This window comes from Girardinichthys multiradiatus, chromosome 20, assembly GCF_021462225.1.
Source record: "Girardinichthys multiradiatus isolate DD_20200921_A chromosome 20, DD_fGirMul_XY1, whole genome shotgun sequence".
Taxonomy (NCBI): domain Eukaryota; kingdom Metazoa; phylum Chordata; class Actinopteri; order Cyprinodontiformes; family Goodeidae; genus Girardinichthys; species Girardinichthys multiradiatus.
In genome coordinates this window covers 24,592,888-24,617,004 of record NC_061812.1, presented here as the reverse complement: position 1 = coordinate 24,617,004, position 24,117 = coordinate 24,592,888, and the positions used below count along the sequence as shown (strand labels likewise).

Here is a 24,117-nt window from a genome sequence, read left to right as displayed (position 1 = left end):
CACACATATGGAAAATATTTTAGCACCATCTGTCACAAGAACCACATCCAACCATTCACAAATTAAAGTGTAAAACACAGCTTTAATGTTGTTCAATATATGACAAGAAAGTTTCAATATTTACCAAAAATAACCGTCAGTATGAGGGTGTGTTCAGTTAGCATTTAAAGGTTTATTTGAAAAGAAATTTGCAAAGGTGTAACAAAGTGTGGATCAGCTGAACATATCTGGATCAGCATTTGTCGTTTTCAGGGAAATTCAGGAACATCAGAGCAACAGTGAGCAGATGAATGTACTATGTATTGATTCTGTCATAGAGTGATGTCCATGTGCTTTAGTTTCTAATGGAGAGGATAGACTCCTGTATTGTTGAGGGCAGACTGCAAACGTTGGATCCTCTCCACATGAAGCCGGACTGTTGGTTTCTGTTTTTCCAGCTCAGCAGACAGTTCCTCAATTCGCTTCTCCAGCTGTGAATGCAATCAAAATATCAGATGTGAACCTAATCAGTATTAATAAGTATAATATATACCGTATCTCATACACACAGCAGCTACAGGGCGTGTCCATAGTATCACTGTTTGGACAGGATGGGTCAGAATCCTTTCTAGCTTAGTGTAGAAAGGACAGATGTCTATGTTTTGGTTTCAGAAATGAAAGGTTGGAAATCAGGACACAACTCGACTTAATGAAGCCAAAGACCATAGAGCATGCAAGATGCACATTTTCTCCTACTGCCACCTTAAATAAAACTCTAAAATAAATCACTCAAGCAGCTGCAGCTCATTCAAAATGCTGCTGCTAGAGTCCTGACCAACAGAAGGAAGATGAATTATATTCCAGCAGCTCTTAAATCATGAATTCCGTTGGCTTCTTCTTAAAAAGCATTAACATATAAACAAAAGGTCTCTTGCAGAGCTACTACAAGGGAAAAACCTATGGGAACTTCACCTTCTGCATCTTAAAACAGGATAATATATCAGTCTCTTTATCCTTCAAAGATTGGGAGGGTGACCAGAATAAATTACCTCTAATTACACTTAGATAATATAATACATACACAACATATTTATCTGCCTTGTCAACTCCACTGCTGCGAATCAGAACGGATACAGATAATTTAATTTGGCATGAACATGGTGCTTTTCTATGCTTTTGAATCGCAGGGAGCCCATTAGTTGTTCGTTCGTTTGTTCGTCGTCTTCCGCTTATCCAGGACCGGGTCGCGGGGGCAGCAGACTCAGCAGAGACGCCCAGACGTCCCTCTCTCCAGACACCTCCTCCAGGGGGAGCCCAAGGCGTTCCCAGGCCAGCCGAGAGACATAGTCCCTCCAGCGTGTCCTGGGCCGTCCCCTGGGCCTCCTCCCGGTGGGACGTGCCTGGAACACCTCCCGAGGAAGGCGTCCAGGAGGCATCCGGTATAGATGCCCGAGCCACCTCAACTGGCTCCTCTCGATGTGGAGGAGCAGCGGCTCTACTCCGAGCTCCTCCCGGATGGCCGAGCTCCTCACCCTATCTCTAAGGGAGTGCCCGGCCACCCTACAGAGGAAGCTCATTTCAGCCGCTTGTATCCGTGATCTCGTTCTTTCGGTCATGACCCAAAGTTCATGGCCATAGGTGAGGGTAGGAACGTAGACCGACCAGTAAATTGAGAGCTTTGCTTTTCGGCTCAGCTCTCTCTTCACCACAACGGACCGGCACAGCGCCCCCATTACTGTGGCAGCCGCACCGATCCGTCTGTCGATCTCCCGCTCCATTCTTCCCTCACTCGTGAACAAGACCCCGAGATACTTAAACTCCTCCACTTGAGGCAGGAACTCCCCTCCAACCTGAAGAGGACAAGCCACCCTTTTCCGGTCGAGTACCATGGCCTCGGACTTGGAGGAGCTGATCCTCATCCCAGCCGCTTCACACTCGGCTGCGAACCGCCACAGCGCATGCTGTAGGTCTTGGCTAGAGGGGGCCAGCAGGACCACGTCATCCGCAAAAAGAAGAGACGAAATCCACTGGTCCCCAAACCAGACCCCCTCCGGCCCTTGGCTGCGTCTAGAAATCCTGTCCATAAAAGTTATGAACAGGACCGGCGACAAAGGGCAGCCCTGCTGGAGTCCAACATGCACTGGGAACAGGTCCGACTTAGTGCCGGCAATGCGGACCAAACTCCTGCTCCGCTCGTACAGGGACCGGATGGCCCCTAATAAAGGGCCCCCGATTCCATACTCCTGGAGCACCCCCCACAGGGCATCACGAGGGACACAGTCGAATGCCTTCTCCAGGTCCACAAAACACATGACAACCGGTTGGGCAAACTCCCATGAACCCTCGAGTACCCTGTAGAGGGTATAGAGCTGGTCCAGTGTTCCACAGCCGGGACGAAAACCACACTGCTCCTCCTGAAGCCGAGGTTCGACTATCGGTCGGACTCTCCTCTCCAATACCCTGGCGTAGGCCTTACCAGGGAGGCTGAGGAGTGTGATCCCCCTGTAGTTGGAACACACCCTCCGGTCCCCCTTCTTATAAAGGGGGACCACCACCCCAGTCTGCCAGTCCAGAGGCACTGTCCCCGACCGCCACGCAATGTTGAAGAGGCGTGTCAACCATGACAGCCCTAGAACATCCAGACACTTGAGGTACTCAGGGCGGATCTCATCCACCCCCGAAGCCTTGCCACCGCGGAGCTTTTTAACCACCTCGGTGACTTCAGCCTGGGTGATGAAAGAGTCCAACCCCGAGTCCCCAGCCTCTGTTTCCACCACGGAATGCGTGATGGCAGGATTGAGGAGATCCTCGAAGTACTCCTTCCACCACCCGATAATGTCCTCAGTCGAGGTCAGCAGTCTCCTGCCCTCACTATAAACAGTGTTGGCAAAGCACTGCTTCCCCCTCCTAACGGACGGTTTGCCAGAATCACTTCGAGGCCAACCGATAGTCCTTCTCCATGGCCTCACCGAACTCCTCCCAGGCCCGAGTTTTTGACTCTGCCACAGCCCAGGCCGCAGCACGCTTGGCCTCACGGTTGGCCCCATTAGTTGTGCAGTTGACTATTTTCTAAGTGGTCATTTTCTGTCATAATTTGAGAATGAGGAGGTGAAAAGACCAGGAAGTTGTGCAACAATTCATTATTACCGACCAGAAATGAACCTAGATCAGTGGTTCTTGGAATTATTTTGCGTGGCCCCCAACCTAAATTAAAATGGTACAGATTTGACCCTCCAGCACAGGCGTTCGATGCATACAGACACAATCTGTCATTTTTGTTAGGAAGAGATTTTTACTGCAATTTTGTTATCTTCTTAAAATGGAAAATGTTGTAAGTTACAACAGGAATTTTCTTGTCTTTTATTAGACCCATTTTTCCCTTAATTTGCTTTTATTTTAAGTCAAACCTCCAGCAACATTTACAAAAAAAAGACTTGGGCACCTATTATCATCGTCCTTCTAGCACCTAATCATTAAAGTTTGAAAAAAATTGTTGGATTTTGCAAAGAAAGAGTTGCTTCCTAATCTATTCTAGAGATCTTATGAAAATAAAGAACAAAATTAGCAGAAAAAATATCCAATAATTTGAAAAAAAGCTTTTTGTTTTAGATCCACAATGAGCTGCAGATCCCTTTTCTACAAAAATCCAAATCCTTGTTTGTTTCATTAAAATATCACATGTTTAATTTATTACAGAACAAGTAAAAATGTACAATATTTAAAATTTATGAAAATATTTTTGTATTTTTATTGGAAAAAAAAAACTTTGGCCCAAATGGCCAAAAGTTTGGACACCACTGACCTAGATTACTTCTGAAACCTCAAGGCTGCTCTGAGCAGTGGCGTTAATCCTTCTGAGGAGTTGGCGTTTGTTGTCTGGTGGTCTGTCGTAGCCCAGTTAAAAGTGAGGTAAGGATTTTCCTGCTTCCCAGGCTTCAGTTTAAAAGTTCCTGCACACCGGCAGGGCATCCAGTGGTCGCTTTAAATTAAAGATTCTTCAGCCACATTAGTCTCGATTAGTTGTCTGATTAAAGCTGCCGCTGTAAACAGCAACTAGTAGGCATGTTTGGAGCAGGCCTGTGTCCAAGCGTGAAAAGGGCATGCCTGTAGGTGTGTGATATCATAACAGACCAAAGAGAATAAATTTAGCTAAAAGTAAATCAAAAGTACAGCAAAACAAACCGCTTTACTGCAGCTGCTGCTATGAGACCAGACACTGTTGACATAATCCGTCCCTTAGAAGCACTAACAGGAATAAAGTGGATGTAATATACGCTGTCTGCCCAAAAAAAAACAGTCTCCACCAGAAAAAAAAGGTCACACACTAATATTTTGTTGGACCGCTTTTAGCTTTACAACGGCACTCATTTGCTGTGGCATTGTTTCGATAAGCTTCTGCAATGTCACAAGATTTATTTCCAACCAGTGTTGCATTAATTTTTCACCAAGATGTTACATTGATGATGGTAGAGCCGCTGCACAAAGTCTTCTCCAGCACATCCCAAAGATTCTCAATGGGGTTAAGGTCTGGACTCTGGTGGCCAATCCATGTGTGAGAATGATGTCTCATGCTCCCTGAACCACTCTTTCACAATTCGAGCCCGATGAATCCTGGCATTGTCATCTTGGAATATGCCCGCGCCATCAGGTAAGAAAAAATCCATTGATAATAACCTGGTCATTCAGTATATTCAGGTAGTCAGCTGACCTCATTTTTTGAACACATACTGTTGCTGAACCCAGACCTGATCAACTGCAGCAACCCCAGATCATAGCACTGCCCCCACAGGCTTGTAAAGTAGGCACTAGGCACGATGGGTGCATCACTTCACTTGCCTCTCTTCCTACCCTGATGTGCCCATCACTCTGGAACAGGGTAAGTCTGGACTCATCAAACCATATTACCTTCTTTGATTGCTCCAGAGTCCAACCTTTATACTCCCTAGCAAATTGAGGCCCTTTTTTCCAGTTAGCCTCACTGATTAGTGGTTTTCTCAAGGCTATGCAGCTGAGTTCCCTTCGCATTGAAATGCTCTTACTTTCACTATTAAACATAGGCCAGAGTTCTACTGTTGTTTTTCTTCGATTTGATTTCACCAAATGTTTAAGTGATCGTCGATCACGTTTATTCGGGATTCTTTTCCTGCCACATTTCTTCCTCGAAAACGATGGGTCCCCACTATCCTTCCAGTTTTTAATAATGTGTTGGACAGTTCTTAACCCAATTTTGGTGGTTTCTGCAATCTCCTTAGATGTTTTCTCTGCTTGATGCATGCCAATGATTTGACCCTTCTGAAACAGACTGACTTTTCCACGACCACGGGAGGTGTCTTTCGACATGGTTGTTTAAGAAATGAGAAGCAACTCATTGTACCTGTTGGGGATAAATAACTTGTTGGCAGCTGAAACATAATCGCCCATGCAGTAATTATCCAATGGGAGGCTCGTACCTATTTACTTAATCTTTCCATGTTTACGCATTGTCTCGACAAATAAACTTGCAAGTGTTGTTGTTTTTTTTGATGAAGCTTTAGTTTTTTCTCTAATTTCTATAATAGATCAAGTTCATCAATTCTTTCCAAAATCAGTATAGCAATTTTCTCAGTTTTAACTCATCTGCATATTGATGCAGATGAGTTTGGTTTGGTGCCTACATACGGACTAGATGGTTTCACATATAGCAACATCATTCCTTCTCTCCATACTTCCTTCAGCTCCTCACAAACGGCCCTTTTTTCCACTTCATCCTCTGCACTCATCTGCACCCAACTCCGCAACACGTCTCTCAGCTTCCGCCATGCCCTGAGCGATACACACACCATCAAACCTCAGTTACTACACACACACAAAATGTGTAATATTACAAATAGGAATTGGATTTTGTTTGTTTTTTCCCACCAAAGCTGCTTTTTGCTCTGCTGGAAGTTCTTCATGTCTATCTGAATGCTCAGAAGCTCACTCGTCAGAGCAGATGCGTCATCATCAGGAGGATTCTTCAAACTGGGATCTGAAAAAGCATCGAAACAGATGATTTTTACTGATTTAAATATTTCATGCTTCATAGTTTGGTTTGTTGTAAAAAAAGAAAAACGTCTATTAAAACACCTTGAAAACCTGGTGGGAGGTGTTTAGATGGAGACACAGACTCATGAAGGGGAACAAATGGAGCTTCTCTGAGACCTGAACTGTTCAACTTGAAAAGAAAATATGTGAGAAAGTCAAGTTATTTTAGAAAAAGATTAAAGTTGACATGTGTTTGAGTAAGAGATAAATACAGATTTCTGTATCCTTGAAGTCATAAAGGCCGATGGTGGCAGAAGAAGATCTTGAGTTCTGGTCTCCAGAGGTGACTCTGTTGCAGATATGAAGCTTGTCTCATATGAAGAAGTGGAAGGGTCTTTATCATGATGGAGGCAGGACACTGCAGGTAGGTGTGGGGGTTCCAGTGCTGCTTCAGTGCTGCTCAAGTTAAATTTCCTTTAGGTGATTTAAAAATATAGTAGAAAAAAAACACTCATAAAAACTAACTGCTACAAGAGACATATCTTTGAAGCCAGTGTTGTATATTATTGTAGAAATGAAAAATAAAAGGACAGATAAAAACTACTGGCTGATGTAAGACTGATAGCCTGCAGGCAATGATAAACTGATGATCTCCATCTGCTGCAAAGGTTCCCAGTCAGACAGGCTGAGATCTACACTCACTGGCTGCTAAGTGCTTCATCTTCCTGCTCCGCTGAGTCAGGCGTGGAAACGCTGCCAAGGTACGGCAAACAGAAGGTCACACTCTTCCTTAGCGGCTGCTCTCTGACTTCTTGCTCCTTTTGTGGTTTACGCAACGCCCGCCACTTCCACCTCATGGCGCAGCGTTTCACAACTCTCTGCAGGCGCTGTGATCTCTGCAGGAAAATGGGCAGTTGGTTGATATCAGACTCACGTCTGGTGTATAAACACACAACAAACTCCCAAAAACACCCACTTGTTCCTGGCTGGGCTGCGTCAGACTCGCTGTGAGGTCGTTCATGTGCGCAGCGTAGGTGAGGATGCAGGTCACGCCCTCCCTCAGCAGCTTGTCTCTGTACACCAGTGCAGCTCTGGCTACATGCTTCCGCTTGCTGTGCTGTTCTGTGACCCAGAGCCTCCATCCCAGCAACACCTGCAGCAGGTTCACAAAGCAACACTGAGACACCCCGAATGCTGAGGTCCATTGATCTTTATTTCTGCTGAAGTGTACACACTGCAAACATTGGGGTTGGATGTCAAAAAGAGGAGAGCAGAGATAAAAATGTCATCTTTTATTTCCAGGTATTTACATCTGGATCTGCTTATACAACTCAGAACATAGCATTTTATTTTTATTACCATCATCACTACAGCATAGTGTGGTGTGCATTTGGATTCAGCCCCCCTTTACTTTGATAACTGTAAATAAAAAGAGGTGCAACCACCTGATTCGTAACTAGAGTCCACCTGTGTGTAATTTAATCTCAGTTTAAGGCCCCAGAGGCTTGTTAGAGAACATTAGTGAACAAATAGCATCATGAAGACCAAGGAACACAGCAGACAGGTCAAGGAGAAAGTTGTTGAGACGTTGAAAGCATGGTTACCTTAGCCTGAAGGGTGAGGGACCAGTGCCAGAGAGCTCGCTCCGTCTGATTAGCCAATCTCTGTCTGTGCTGCAGCTGTAGAAAAGAGAAGAAACAAAAAGTCACGGCATGTACAGTGGTGTGGAAACACCCTGGGAACTTTAGATTTTTATCTAAAGGGTTCTTAACCTACCAAAATGTCAAATTTAAGCACTTTTTGAACCTTTTTTTAAGGCGAATCTTTACGTTTTCCAGGTTAAATCCAAGTTATTCATTGGAAAGTGTCAGACTCAAAATGTAAACAGAAGCATCAACAAACCTTCGTTTTCCACTGTTCAAAGAACTTTTGGTACATCTTTAGCCTCAGCAACAAAAGTCCTTGTCTTTTCATCACCTGAGGAGTTATAACAACATTTTGAAGTTTTCTTGTTGCAGCCTTAAAGCAGCAGTGCAGGTTTTATGTGGCAGGCGTGTTATATGATAAAAGTGCAACCTTATTTCTCTGGTGCTGGCAGTGATACTTGCTCCATGCATTTAGGGCTGTAGAGAGCAGTTTGGAGTTATGATGTCTTCTAGCCTTTTCCATGTTTATCCTCTGCCTCCGAGCCTCCATGGTTTGTTTCCTCCATTGTCTGAAAACCAGCAGCAGCCGTGCTAGACAAGGAAAACATCATGTCAAAAAGTTCTGCTCAGTTTAGGATTTCTCAACAGAGATTCAAAAATGTTTGACAAAGCCTATAAGATCTTTACAGTTACAACATATTTGCTTCTACTCATCTTTGTTTTTCATCCTTGCTCCTAAGATCTTTCAGTGAGCTTTTTTTTAGCCGTGTGTCTTTAACTGTGAACTGTAAACAATGTGCATGGAACCATATCAGATCCACTTTAAATAAAGCATCATGAAATGGGCTCCAGGTTTCTTTTAATTCTTCGCCACATGCTCCCCCACGAAGCAATGGTTACCATTTTTTCCTGACTGATTTCCATTCAGAAAGAAACGCTCAAATGTCACTTTAAATGAAATGTACTTTATTTTGTTTATCTGAGATGCTATATTACACCATCTTTGCACAAAATACCATTTGGGTCAGTCAGTCCTTATGGGACATGACAGACTTGGATGCCTAATCAAACCAAAATCTTTCTTCCTGTAGCCTATCAGCAGTTTATAGAAAACTACTTTAAATCTTTGTCGAAGAGGATGTGAAACGTGCACCGCCAGGTACAAACCGACACAAGATCGATATGAAACATCCCACAACAGAAGGCTCATTCCCCAAAACTTTGCAGGTATGAAAAGACCAGCACCCATAAGAGCAGATTTTCTGTAATGCAACAAAAAAAATGTTTTTTTTAATATGTTTTCTGTTTGTTTAAGGCATTTTGTTCTTCAGGGTACTGGCACATTTTTTATATGGCTAATATGGCTTTTACCCAGAATGCCTCTGTGTCAGGGGGCAGCAGAGGCATTGAAAAAAAACCAAAAATAGTATAAGCTGTGCCCCGAACAAAATTTCTAGAGCTTATTTGAAATCCAGTCAATAGGGAGTAGGTGCCCCCCCACGTTGTGCAGGGTACAAGCACTGTGAGGAAATGTGACGGTACATCACAGCTTCTAAAGGGGGTAAAGTTGGCTTCTTCTATGAAAATACAGTTTGTGGGTAATTTATTGTTGTTGTTTTTTTAAGTACTGTGGATCACATTTCATCATCTGCTCTACCAGAGAAAACAAAACATTGGATTTGTTTTATGCAAATGTCAAGGACTCGTACATCTCTACAGCAAGACCTCCTCTAGGCAAATCAGATCACAATCTTGTTTTTCTCTGCTCGAAATATAAGCCCCTTGTTCAGAGGCAACCTGTAATAAAGAGGACTGTGAGAAAATGGTCACAGGAAGCTGAAGAAGCTCTGCAAAGTTGCTTTGAGGCTACAGACTGGGACGCACTGTGCCAGCCACATGGAGAGGACATCAATGCCATGACTGAGTGTGTAACCGACTATATAAACTTCTGTGTGGATAACATCATCCCCACCAGAACCGTGAGATGCTTTCCCAATAACAAACCTTGGAATACCAGTATCCTGAAGGACATTTAATTTCCCTTGGGATTAATAAAGTATTTTTGAATTGAATTGACCTGCTTAACAAGAAAAAAAGAGCCTTCAGAGAGGGAGACAGAGAATTATTGAGGAGTTTACAGAAGCAACTTAAAGTCAAGATAAGAGACAGCAAGGAGGTGTACAAGAAGAAGCTGGAGAGCAAGCTCCAGCAAAACAATATCAGAGATGTGTGGACAGGGATGAAGAAGATCACAGGCTTCAAGCAGATAGAGCCAAAGAACTGAACACATTCTTCAATAGGTTCAGTTCAGAAACGAGCTCAGCATCCTCCTCTCCTGCTCATAGCTAAACAGACATCCCACCCTCCTTTGACCCACAGCTTTTCTGTCACACCTCAAATGTTTTATCTTCCAGCTCAGCCATGGACCCTTCTGCTTCTACATGTTTGCCTTCAACCATATGAGAAGATGCTGATACTTCCTTTGCCTCCCCCTTCCACCTGTGTGTCTCAAGAAGTCAGGTGAAGAGACAACTGGAGAGACTGAACCGTAATTAGGCTGCAGGTCCAGATCATGTCAGCCCTAGAGTCCTGAAGGCCTGTGCAGAGCAGCTCTCTGGGATTCTGCAGCACCTCTTCAACCTTAGCCTGGTCCAGAAGAAGGTTCCAGTGTTGTGGAAGACCTCCTGTCTTGTTCTGGTACCAAAGAAAACTCACCCATCAGTCCTCAATGACTATAGACCTGTTGCCCTGACATCCCACATCATGAAGGTCCTAGAGAGACTCCTGTTGGCCCACCTGAGTAAGCAAACAGTAAACCATCAGGACCCCCTTCAGTTTGCTTATCGCTGTGGAGTTGGAGATGCCATCATACACCTGCTTCAACAAACCCACTGTAATCTGGACAAAGCCAGCAGCACTGTGAGGATCATGTTCTTTGATTTCTCCAGTGCATTTAATACAATCCAACCTGATTTGCTTTGTCAGAAACTCCAGAAGACTCAGGTGGAGGCCTCAACAATCTCCTGGATCAAAGACTACCTGACAAACATACCACAGTTTGTGAGACTGAAGGGTTGTGAGTCTAACCAGGTAGTCAACAGCACAGGAGCACCACAGGGGACTGTACTCTCACCATTCCTTTTCACTCTGTACACCTCAGACTTCCAGTACAAGACAGAATCCTGTCATCTGCAGAAATACTCGGATGATTCTGCAGTCGTGGGGTGGATCAAAGATGGACAAGAAGATGAGTACAGGAAGGTGGTGGACCACTTTGTGGCATGGTGTGGAAACAATCATCTCATTTTGAACGTGACTAAAACAAAGGTGATTGTAGATTTTAAGAGAAATAGGAATAAGTCAAAAACTATTTCTATCATGGGAGAAGAAGTGGAGGTGGTGGAGGAGTATAAATAACTCGGTGTTCACCTGGACCAGACTGTACTTCTTGAGGAAGCTTATGTCCTTTGGTGTTTGCAGCAAGATGCTGCATATCTTCTATAAGTCTGTTGTGGAAAGTGTGATCTCTTCTGCCATCATCTGCTGGGGAAGCAGCATCAGAGCCAGGGACTTAAAAAAGCTCAACAAGCTGATAATAAAGGCTGGCTCTGTTCTGGGGACTCCTCTGGAACCTCTGGAGATCATTGTGGAAAGACGGATTCTTCATAAAATGAAGAACATTATGGAGAACCCTGAGCATCCTCTTCATGAGACTGTCCTACAACAACAGAGTGTCTTCAGTCAGAGGCTTCTTCAGATCTGCTGTAAGACGGAGCGCTACAGGAGATCCTTCCTGCCCACAGCCATCAGCATCTACAACGGCTCTTTGAGGAAACCTTCATAATATGAGCTACAACAACATTTAATTTCCTTTTGGGATTAATAAAGTATTTTTGAATTGAATTGAATCTCTAGTTAGAAATGTGAAATACTTTATAACCTTATAATTTTACCCTCAACACAGATTCTTTAAACATTTTAAATGTGTGAAATTTGTTTTCTGTTTGTTAAAAAACAGAAAGAACATTTTCCATACCTTTCTGTCATTAAAACCACCTTAAATCAAGACAAGTGAAAAACGTCATATATACACTGGCTAAACCTGGACTACACACAGTTTGGATTTGTGATACTTTTTATAAACCTGAAGCAATAGTCCACAGGTATAGCATTGCCCTCTCAAATGGATGACCTTTGCTGGTTTATTTTACCCTTAAATCCTTCAGATTTCTACAAAATTCTTCTAAACAAACTTTAGTTCAAATATTTCAGATATTAAAGAGAACATGTGTTCACATGTTCAGATGTTTATGCACATGAAGTAAACACTGGAGCTAAGTTGTAACTCCCTTCATGATGTGCTGTGCATTTCCATTTACCTTTATTTACTGATATCTGAGCCCGGCTGAGCGCCTCCCTCTGCTGGTCCCGCTTCAACAGTGCATGTGTTGTTACTTCTCTCCAAGCATGAAAAACCTGGATAGATTTAGCACAAAGAGAGCAATAAGAAAAGTAAATTACTGTAATGCATTTTAGAATTGAGGCCAAACATCAGACCTTCTTCTGAGTGGATTGTTGAAAGTGCTCCTGGGCTTGTTGCTCCGCAAGCCGAAACTCAGCCAGCAGCTCTGCTTTCTCCCTCCATGCTGTTAGGGTTTTCCTGATGAGATATGACCGAATGTTATGTTAGGGGGCTGAAATATGCTTGTGATTTCAAAATGGCAAATCCTAAACCCAAAAGACTAAATTCTAAAGAAGACAATAAAATTGTGTTGGAAGTCCCTTGCAAAACTGTTATATACAGGTCCTCCTCAAAATATTAGCATATTGTGATAAAGTTCATTATTTTCTATAATGTAATAATGAAAATTTAACATTAATATATTTTAGATTCATGGCACACTAACTGAAATATTTCAGGTCTTTTATTGTCTTAATACGGATGATTTTGGCATACAGCTCATGAAAACCCAAAATTCCTATCTCACAAAATTAGCATATTTCATCCGACCAAGAAAAGAAAAGTGTTTTTAATACAAAAAACGTCAACCTTCAAATAATCATGTACAGTTATGCACTCAATACTTGGTCGGGAATCCTTTGGCAGAAATGACTGCTTCAATGCGGCGTGGCATGGAGGCAATCAGCCTGTGGCACTGCTGAGGTCTTATGGAGGCCCAGGATGCTTCGATAGCGGCCTTTAGCTCATCCAGAGTGTTGGGTCTTGAGTCTCTCAACGTTCTCTTCACAATATCCCACAGATTCTCTATGGGGTTCAGGTCAGGAGAGTTGGCAGGCCAATTGAGCACAGTGATACCAAGGTCAGTAAACCATTTACCAGTGGTTTTGGCACTGTGAGCAGGTGCTAGGTCGTGCTGAAAAATGAAATCTTCATCTCCATAAAGCTTTTCAGCAGATGGAAGCATGAAGTGCTCCAAAATCTCCTGATAGCTAGCTGCATTGACCCTGCCCTTGATAAAACACAGTGGACCAACACCAGCAGCTGACACGGCACCCCAGACCATCACTGACTGTGGGTACTTGACACTGGACTTCTGGCATTTTGGCATTTCCTTCTCCCCAGTCTTCCTCCAGACTCTGGCACCTTGATTTCCGAATGACATGCAGAATTTGCTTTCATCCGAAAAAAGTACTTTGGACCACTGAGCAACAGTCCAGTGCTGCTTCTCTGTAGCCCAGGTCTGGGGAATGCGGCACCTGTAGCCCATTTCCTGCACACGCCTGTGCACGGTGGCTCTGGATGTTTCTACTCCAGACTCAGTCCACTGCTTCCGCAGGTCCCCCAAGGTCTGGAATCGGCCCTTCTCCACAATCTTCCTCAGGGTCCGGTCACCTCTTCTCGTTATGCAGCGTTTTCTGCCACACTTTTTCCTTCCCACAGACTTCCCACTGAGGTGCCTTGATACAGCACTCTGGGAACAGCCTATTTGTACAGAAATGTCTTTCTGTGTCTTACCCTCTTGCTTGAGGGTGTCAATAGTGGCCTTCTGGACAGCAGTCAGGTCGGCAGTCTTACCCATGATTGGGGTTTTGAGTGATGAACCAGGCTGGGAGTTTTAAAGGCCTCAGGAATCTTTTGCAGGTGTTTAGAGTTAACTCGTTGATTCAGATGATTAGGTTCATAGCTCGTTTAGAGACCCTTTTAATGATATGCTAATTTTGTGAGATAGGAATTTTGGGGTTTTATGAGCTGTATGCCAAAATCATCCGTATTAAGACAATAAAAGACCTGAAATATTTAAGTTAGTGTGCAATGAATCTAAAATATATGAATGTTAAATTTTCATCATGACATTATGGAAAATAATGAACTTTATCACAATATGCTAATATTTTGAGAAGGACCTGTATATATCTATTTTCTACATATTTTGTCACATTGCAGCCACAAACTTTAATGTATTTTAAAAAATCTGACAGACCAACACGACGTTATTGCAAATTAAAGAACTGGTTTTAAAAATGTCATAAATAAAAATCTATGAAGTGTGATGTACATTTGTATTCAAAAGCCTTTTCTCTGAGACTATGAAATAATATTCAGTGTAACCAACTACTTTCAAAAGTAATGTTGAATATTTGAACTTCTTGGCCAACTTGCAAATCACTAGTGTGGCGCAAAACTAACACTGCACAGTCCCCACTGTAAAACATGGTGGTGGCAGCATCATGCTTTGGGGATGAAGTGACAGGGAAGCTGTTTAAAATTGATGGGAAACTAAATAAAGTGTAATCCTGGGAGACTGCAAAAGACCAGAGACCTGAGGTGGAGGTTCTCCTTCCAGCAGAACAATGACTAAACACACAGCCAGAGGTATAAAGGAACCAGGGATCTCAAACTCCAGTCCTCAAGGTACTTAGTCAGCATGCAGTTCTACAAAGTCCTGCTTAATGACCTATTTATTGATTCAGGTGTGCTAAGGCAGAGACATCTTAAAGTTGCATGACCAAGCCTCGAGGACTGGTGTTTGAGACCCCTGGTTTAATTCAAAGCATATTTATGTGTTAAAACGGCCCAGTCAAAGCAAAGACTTCAATTCAATTGAGAATCTGTGACCTGAAAATTTCTCAGTGCTCTCCATCCAATCTTACAGAGATTCAGCTATTTGCATAGAAGAATTGGTAATAAAATCAGTATCAAGGAAACTCCAACAACAAACATTAAGGTTTCTGGCTGAACTGTAGCTTAATATCGATAAAGGTGTGAACTCTTTTGCAAAGCATTGTACCTGAGTAAACTCTGTGTTTGCTGCTGCTGAAGCTCCTTCGCATGTTCATACATCAGAGACATCTCAAATCGATGATTCTGTAATACACCAATGGCTCCAAACATCATCTTTAACCACTCAAATTAAATCAAATCATTTGGTTTAATTTCCACCGAGTGATAATTAATCACCTCCCAGGCCACGAAGGAATGTTTGAGAAGCTTAGCTTCATGGTGTTCTCGCACCTCCTTCAGTCTGCTTTTCTTCACTCGCCGCTTTTGAACAAACTGATGACAAAAACACACACTCATCAACAATGTGCTAAAACCTGCAGATTCTAACCAGAAATTAGCAGCTGTCATATTTTTTTTCCATTAACACTGACTGGTCGCTGTGTGGCAGCAGCCTGTGTCCACACTAACTAAGGTCATGACTGAAGAAAACTACCTTCTTCCATTTCTCTACAGCCCATTGCAGAGAATGTAAATCCCTCCGACGACAAGCCTGCAGCTCTCTGAGTCTCCTGACATCAACAAATTAATCCGTTAGTCATCAACAACAAACACCAGCTGCAACAGTTCGGTCGCCTCAGGATTGGCACTACCTGTCTCGCATCTCAGCGCTGTAGTCTCTCCACTGCATCAGCGTGTTGTGGAGAAGCCTGTGAGTGTACAGATGGTGTGAAGCCTCCTGTTTCTCCGCCTCTCTGATCTGCTGCTGTGTCCATCGTCTCCACCGCAGCCAAGCTCTCTGTAAGCAGCGTTGCTCCTCGTGGAGAACCGCCTGGAAACACAAAGCGACGTATCTGGAGCACAACATCCTGTCTGAATCAACATTAAACTTGTTTCCACCTGCAGCTGCCTTACCATCCGCTCAAAGAGCTTCTGCTCCTTGTGCTTCTCTGACCGTCCCCACCAGGTGTAGAACACCCAGGTGAACTGACGCTGTCTGAAACAAAAACAATATATAGATTGGGTTGTATTTATGAAGGTTAAAGGTCTGGGGAAAAAGTGCCAAATCACCGATTAAAAACTTCAGCTTTGAGTCGCCGCTGTCCTCGCAGCTGTCCCTGCAGAGTGAACTCCACCCAAGACCTGAAACATTGAGGTAAGATGCGCTCAGCAAACCAGACGTCAGCACGATGCTCCATTTCCTGTAGAGAAACATCAAGTTTTCAATTAAAAGTGAGGAATTTGACATTTTTACCTGAGAAAGTAAATAAAATACATTTCATTCTTTTTTTAATGAATCTGTGATGATTGGTATGGTGTTGTTATGGACATAATCTGCTAAAAGAGTGTTGTTTTAGTCATTTTTTTGCTACTAATAATAATCATTCAGGGTACAATTTAAAAATACATGCACCGTATTAGTATTTATAATTATATTAACCAATCTCAATACATTATTTCAAACATCATATCATTCTGTTGTGTCATAAAGGAATCCCCTTTCTTTCGTAATTTTTTAGATCTTTACTTATTTAATCATGACAAAAAGATAAATTAAACCTTGATGTAGGGTTAGAAGGTGACCAGGGCAAGAGGTCAACAACACGTGTCATAAAAGACAGGTTACAAACAATAAAATTAAAAAGTGGGTAATTTGTTCAAAATGTGGTTCCTCAGACAGTTATAAAGTTGAGAAATTGACTTGAAGGTAACAATTAAAAACACAGGCACTGTTCCATGGATTACAGCTATCTAACATTTAGGGTGAAATATAATGCATCAAGTCAGAAAAGTGTTTGCTCCCTTTGGATCTGCTTGAGGCAGAAAAGCTCAAGTATCCCGGTTATAGATGCACCAAGCAGCAAAGATGGTTACCATAACCAGCCAATGGTTACTGGTTATCAGCCCTGACCGGCAATCAGCAGTGAATCCAAACTAGGGCCATGGAGAGTTCAGGGGGAGCACTGAGCTCTAATGCCAAACAAACTGTTAAAAGATTGTGCATAAATTAAAAATAATACTACTAAGATGATCAAAAGGAAGAATTAAACTTTAATTACATCATATGCTGCTTTTAAACAGATATATGTACCTATTATGAGTGGGATTAAAATCAGCTAAGAAATAAGTTCATAGTGTTACGTGTAAAACGTTTTTCTTTTTTATATTAAAGCTGGCATTTCCTGCACCAATATTCACACCTCACAAAAAGATCAACAGGTGGATGCAGCTTCCCATTTCAAACTGGAGTAAGTGTTATAAAGCTAATAAAAAGTTATTAATCAGCAAAGTTTTCTTTCTGATGTTCACGCACATACAGCATGTGCACAAGTATGAATGCACACAGGGGTATGTTCATGTTTGAGTCCGAGTGGTTGTTTGTTTGCACAACCATGCATGCACGTCTGAGGTTGGTGGGGGTGCAGAACTGTCTTTAGTACAGGGAGGGGGGACTCTCAGTAAAAGAGGTTGACAACCACTGCCTCCGTGGGTAACAACATTGTCCGGTGTGGCGCCTGAAACAATGTTAGTCATTTTCTGTATCAGTGAGGTGTTTAAAGTGAAGTCAGGGGAAGCACAGAGATTTAAGAAGCCATTTAAAGGAAACCATTTGCATGACTTGTCTGCAGTTCATTGAGGTTGAGGGAGAGCGTGACTTTAAGCTGATAACAGGAAGGCTGAAGAGAGGGCGCAGCAAAGTTGCTCTGCATTATCCTTATAAGCTTTTAACCTCTCTCTGGTTTGAAACATGCTGGATTTAGAAATATTGGCAGCCTTTTGAAGATCTAATTAAGACACAGATCTAAATTTTCCGGAGAATACACACACAGACTGCTTTTTAAGTAATTCTAGCACTAACCATTGAAATATTTTGTTTGTATTTAACCTGGACATACATTCATATTCAAAAACTCTTGTTTAAGCAAGTCCTGGCCAATAGAGCACCAGAGCAGTTACACAAATAAAAAACACAGCGAGTTAAAAAAGACAACATGAAACAAATTTGTGGTATAAGGTGCTAAAGATGAAAACAATTTAGAAACGACCCTGTTTTACAGTGACTGCTTTTACACAGCAGTGTAAAACCTTCTCTACTCTTCATATAAATAATTAAAAACAATATTGAAGGCTGTTATTACAGCTCATAGTTCTTGAAGAGAAATTGGGACCAACATCTACAGCGGAAGCTTTACAAGAACCAGAGATTGGGAATCAGCCACAAAATTATAATTGGTGCAGCTCTAATTTAAGTGTGTTGTCCATGAGTGATGGTGGGATGGACTGATCGGGACCTTGCCTGCATTTATGCTGGTATTGCTCCATACTGAGGTAGTATAGAAAGAAATGACCTTTTTCCACAGGCTGGCTGGACTCAACCTTGGAGAAGGGACAAGGAGTTCTGCCATCCAGGAGAATAATAAAGTTGGGCCTGTGGTCCACAGCAGCAAAAGGAATTAGCTGATGTGGTTTAAGCATCAAGACGCCTCCAGGTATGTCCCACTAGGAGAAGACCCCAGGGAAGACCCAGAACTCACTGCAGGGACTTTAATCTGTTCTGACCTGAAAGCGCCTTGGGACAGCCGAGAACAAGTCGGGCTGGTCGGAGAGAAACGTCTGGGTTCCTCTTCTGAACCCGTTACCTCAGGATGAACCCAACCTCACATAGGTGGAAGGTAATGGATGGATGTAAAAATATTAATATAATACTTTAAATAACTGCATTCTTTAATTGTTCACTTTCATGCAAGCATTTAATGTTGTGTTGAACAGAATTGCAAACAACCTAATAGTGAAAACGTCTCCAAAATAATTTCTTTTTGAAAAAAACATTTGAAAATACCTGCATACGACTCTGTTCAGCAAGTTTTTCTCTCCAGTGGTGAAAAAAGCACCTCATCACAGAAACCCTGCAACATGAAAGACATTTTCCAAATGTTTAGTATGTTTTCCCCATTCTTCATTTCTGGAAATGTGGTTCTAAAATGTAAAGGTGACCAAAAACCTGTAATTTGTCACCGCCTTGTCGGTTAGGGGCTGAAAGCTCTGATCTTCGGCTTCCTCCAGCTGATTGATCCACAGTTTCCAGTACTTAGTCACCATCTACCAAAGAACAATGTTAATGTTTTCCCTGAAAGAAACTGGAACGGATGGTAAAGTGATGACTGTGTCGATTACCGTTTGTTGACAGTGCTGGACGGCCATGTTGTTGTTCAGTCGGTGTGTTTTGCTCCAGGTGACGTTCAGAGAGAACCCCAGCAGTCCGGCTCGCTGCAAACACAAAGTGATCAAGACCCGACTACACTCTCTGTCCATTTGTGCTGGATCCACGTGTTGGTTTATATTTACCAGTAAATGATGCTGGAAATGCTGACGTGCTGTCTGGTTTCTGTCCACTTTTTCTCTGCACAGCTGCACATCTACATCAGAGCTCAAGAACCAAACAGTTGAATAGAGAACTGTAAAAACGGGATACAATTCTTTAACAGATCTACAGGGCCGTGCAAAAGTATTCATACCCCTAACCTTTCTCACATTTAGCCATATTATAGTGATACAAAGGAGTATGTAATTGGGAAGTGTAAGGAAAATTATACAGGGTTTAAACATTTTTAACAAACCATTGTATAATAAATAGTGTGGCATGTATCTGTGTACAGTCCCCCAAGGCTATATTTTGTGGACCATCTTTTGCTGCAATAACAAGTCCCTTGGGGTATGTCTCCATCAGACATGCACTTCTAGAGACTGAAATCTTTGCTGTTTTTTTTTTCAAAAAACAGCTCAAGAGGAGTCAGACAGGATGGAGAGCATCTGAACATAAACTTTCTTGCCATAGATGCTCATTTGGATTTTGGTCTGGACTTTGACTAGGTCAATCTGATACATGACTATGCTTTGATGTAAACCATTTCCTTAGCTTGGTAGCTCTGGCTGCATCTTTACGGTTGTCATCCTGCTGAAAGGTGAACCTCCAACCTCAGTCTCAAGTCTTTTGCAGCCTTTTACAGATTTTCCTCCAAGATTGCCCTATATTTATCTCCACCCATATTTCCATCAGATATGTCAAACTTCCCTGTCCCTGCAGTAGAAAAACATCTCCACAGCATGATACTTCCACCACCATATTTCACTGTGTGGATTGTATGGGGATGCAGTGTTAGTGCATCCACACTTACGGCAAATAAGGCTATTCGTTTCTGAACGTTGTTCACTGAAATTAACTTCCCAGAACCTTTTCATCTTCGTTCCCACTTTATGGGGTCGTTTCTGTATGTTATGGTCTGACACTGAGGAGCTTCTCCTCTTGCAGGTGAGCCATTTCGATCTAAGGACACAGATCTCCAACCATCCACACAGCTGAGTTTGTGGCTTATAAACATTGAGGGTTTGAAAACCACAAACTGCCACTCCACACTCTGTGAAAATGTTTAGGTAGAATGGATTTCCAATATATCGAGCCCATCCCGACTCCCTACTGCGGGGGAAAGGAAAACTCTGAGCTCCAATGGAGATTACAATCTAAATAAATTATTTTCTTCTTGCCACTCTTCCATAAAGGGCAGATTTGGAAAGTGCACCACAAATAGCTGTCCTGTCAACTTTTTTGACTACCCAGGGCTTGCAGTTGTACCCTACCCATTCCAATTTCATTCGAAAAACTTAACGGTTTTAACCTTACTCTGCTTTAAACTCCTCTGAAACTTACTCCCTGACCTGTCTGCCGTGTTCCTTGGACTTTATGATGCTGACAGTTCACTAAAGTTCTCCAACAAACCTCTGAGATCTTCATGGAACCGGTGGATTTGTGCTAACATTAAGTTACATGCAGATGGACTATAAGCACTACATTGGTGACTTCTGAAAGCAACTGGCTGTTGTTTGTACATATTTGTGCCACTGGATTTAATTTAGGGTTTTCAGAGTAAAGGGTACTGAATATGAATGCATGCCACTCACAAAAAAATGAAAACCATGGGTCCTTATCGTTTCCACTTCACACTTATGTACTACTTAGTGTCGGTCTATCACGTAAAATTCAAAAACACATTAAGAGTTTGTGGCTGTAGAAGGCTAAAATGTGAAACAGTTGGTAGAAACAGTTTGAGAGGTATGAATATCTGTAATGCACTGTATGTGTGTTTCTGAATCTTGGTTCTGCGTACAGCTCAGGATACAGCCTCTCCAGCGGCCTAGCGCTCTGCGTCGAGTGCTCTGAACAGCCAAGTGGTCTGCAGCTTGCAAACGCCTCTCTTGCTTCTGTTTGTGACTCAGAGCTATTCTCCATTCACTCAAACACTTCCTGACCAGGCGGAGACGACCTGCACGCTGAGCCATGGCTACAAGAAGCACACACAACATAACCCTGCAACATGCAACCAAGTCCTTTACATCAAGAGGATCAGATTATAGTTGAAGAAAGGGAAAATATAAGGACCTTGTGTATCTTTCTTGGCCTTTTGATGGGAGGCAAAACTCATCCACTGATGAAATGCTCTTGTTTTTAGTCGCAGAATGAAATAAAGAGCCGCTTTAGACTCTTCTTCCTTCTGGTAACAAGCGGCTCCATGCGTCTCTTTCCAAAGATTCCAAGCCTTTTGACAAGAATAAAATACACAATTGCGATAAATTCCCAAAAAGCCAAAATATTTGGTCGTTCTTAAGAGTGTACTGCTCAGTGGATTGTGTCTTTGCCTTGCTCTGTAGCCTCAGCGCCCTTTGCTCTTGGGCTCGACCCTCTAACATCTTGAGGTGCTGTTGCCGCTGCAGCCTCGTCTGCCACAGATTCCACACTGAGCTGCAAAGCTCTGCAGTGTTAACGTCACTCATACGCAAAGCAACGCAGTTTGACACTGTATGAGTAAATGCAGAAAAAAAACTTACTGCAAATCTGAAAGCCTCTTCTGCTCAAGAGACAATTCAAGCATCCTCCAATGTGCTCTCCTGATCTCAATGAAAACCTTCCATCTGTCCAAAGCCAAATGTATCAGTCGCCTGTCAGCTAATAACAGAAGCAGAGCTTAAAACCTCATCTTAGATCTGAAAATAATGTGCTAATTTATGTTAAATCATACCTAATGATTGTGCATGCTGCAATTTAGTCTTTTTCTGTCTCTGTGAAGATGTAAAGTTCCTCCATCCGTAAAATGTCAAGTTAAACAGGTAATACCTAAAGACACAAAAATCATTATTAGTTGCACGCAAACGTAAACAAACTAGATTGTCTAAAAAACCTCAAACATGTTCTAAGAGACATCTCCAACACTTCCTTGAGCCATGCAGTTGGACCCATGCGCGCACCTCAAAACCACCGCACTTATTATCCCTCTGCCACGACAAATCCCCTCCCCATCATGCTTCATTGATAACCAGCACCTTGCATAGACTTCTATCATTGCAAAGTGCTATGAGTGTCCAGTCAACACATCACTCAGCTGCTCTATTGATGATGCAATATGATCTACTTTCCACTCAGCCCTCACCCGTCTGGACTAGAAGAGATACAAGTGCGTCCATTTTTTAACCATGAAAACATTTTTAATTTCAGTTGTTTCAACACCATCAGCCTGCTGTAACTGGTACAGACACTAGACTACCGCAGTTCACCTCTTTCAGACTCTTTCCATATTTGCTTGCTGGACTTTCTCAATGGGCAGCCACCAGCTGTAAAAGTCAGCACCATCATCCTGAAACTGGGGCCCCTCAAGGATGTGTACTCAGCTCCCTGCTCGTCACCCTGTTGGCAAACAACTGCCAACTGAAATACAACACCATTGGGCCTCGTCTACTAGAGAAAAGAGTTGAGCTTAACCAGTAAAAGTCTCCACCTCAATGTGAAAAAATTAGCTTGTCACGGATTTCCTAAAAGCCCTTACTGAATATCAGCAGCTCCATTCTAGAACGGATGGGCACTCCAAATTGTCTGGGAGTGTACACAATCAAGGACCTCTAATAAAGCTCAGCAAAGTCTTTACTTCCTCCTTAAACTCAAAAGAATAAGAGTTGCAGCGACCATCATGCACATGTTGTGCCGAGAAACCACTGAAACCATTCTAACCAGCTGCATCACGGCTGCATAACAGGGCACTTTTGAGGTAAAATTTGTGATTAGTTGGCCCAATACAAATAAATGGAATTGGAGCCCCAGCAATGATAAAGTGAGTGCAGCCAAGAAAATCAAATCAGACATTCTGAGTGTTTAGTTTTATCCTGTTTTGATTTTTCACACTTAATGCTTTCAGATCCTTTTCAGGAATTTTAACTCAAAACGCTGTTTTCAAATTAGGATTTCTTTCATTAAGTGAGGAAAACAATCTAAAAATCTTGTAAGGGAGCGAACACTTTTTCCCAGCACTGTTTGTTTTTCTCAAATCCTTTGGTCCGTCTTTCTTAAACAAACTAGGCATGAGAAAACATCTCAATCCCTTAATGCGTTTTCATCCTATGGCAGAATTTTGAATATAGACAGCTGGTCCAGCAAAAAGATTCATCATAATGCCCTGGGACTGACCTGTAGTGACACTCTGCTCTCATCATAAGGCTCCATTCCCTCCTGGACGTCCACCAGTCGTCCCTCCATCTTTCAAACGCTCTTCTCAGCACACCTCTACTGTAGTGGCAACTGTAACACACCATTTCAGCTCAGTTATCTCTCCTCAGACCCATGAAGGACTTTAATTGGACTAATTTGGACTATAATCATAACCACACCTTTATAATTATTTTTAATCAACTCTAACTTGCAGCAGCAAGTGTTCAATGGTACCTGGCATCCAGGGTCAGGGCTCGACCAAAGGTATTGTGCATCCATATCTTCAGGAATTTTCTTGCCAAGTGTCTGCGGATGTTTGAGGGGTCAGAGTTTATATTATATTCCGTATATTGTTCCTAAGATAAAATATGGTGAATAAATTGCCTGAGAACCTTATTCTGAGCTCCTTGAGTCTCCCTCCCTTGTTCCAGTTGTATCCCACCCTGTAGGGGACCTTCCTGGTCTGAACTCTGCGCAGCTGTCTGGATTCACCCTCAGATCTGACGGGTCGCAGCCTCACTGAGTCCGAGTGTCGGCCGGAACCACTTTGCATTATTTTACTTCAGACACACATCATTCTTTAAAAGTCGTTGGACCAACTGCCGCGCGTTTGTTTGTTTTTTTCTGGTCAGGTGACCCGACAATCTTGGTGGATCTGCTCCGTTTTGACGTACCGTCAGCGCAGATGTCCTCTGTGGGTGGAGTTTCAGCGATTTTATTGGTCATTTACAATTTTTCGATAAATATTATAGCCTCAAATGGTTTACTAAATGATCTAT

The 24,117-nt window shown here is 42.6% G+C and overlaps 1 protein-coding gene across 5 annotated transcripts; it reads right to left on the bottom strand.

Annotated features, from left to right (window-relative positions):
* Positions 1-152: 152 nt before the first annotated feature.
* On the bottom strand, positions 153-23,987 carry sfi1 (SFI1 centrin binding protein). 5 transcript variants are annotated; one of them, XM_047348006.1, is made up of 30 exons: positions 23,731-23,987; positions 23,573-23,644; positions 23,318-23,428; positions 21,882-21,976; positions 21,691-21,808; positions 21,502-21,604; positions 21,245-21,401; positions 20,985-21,146; positions 19,156-19,226; positions 18,985-19,077; positions 18,812-18,909; positions 18,650-18,716; positions 15,880-16,010; positions 15,724-15,805; positions 15,462-15,640; positions 15,305-15,380; positions 15,049-15,144; positions 14,879-14,955; positions 12,186-12,288; positions 12,008-12,104; positions 8,059-8,219; positions 7,885-7,959; positions 7,587-7,661; positions 6,959-7,216; positions 6,685-6,878; positions 6,255-6,456; positions 6,085-6,172; positions 5,878-5,986; positions 5,685-5,781; positions 153-470 (listed from the first exon to the last, which is right to left on the bottom strand). In XM_047348006.1, the coding sequence occupies exons 1-30, from the start codon at positions 23,889-23,891 to the stop codon at positions 342-344; spliced, it is 3,537 nt and encodes a 1,178-aa protein (XP_047203962.1). In that variant the 5' UTR covers positions 23,892-23,987; the 3' UTR covers positions 153-341. The 5 variants fall into 5 exon arrangements, with proteins under 5 accessions (XP_047203962.1, XP_047203965.1, XP_047203964.1 ...); XM_047348009.1 differs by having other exon boundaries at positions 6,959-7,135; positions 23,731-23,985; XM_047348008.1 differs by lacking the exon at positions 21,691-21,808 and having other exon boundaries at positions 21,502-21,659.
* Positions 23,988-24,117: the final 130 nt, after the last annotated feature.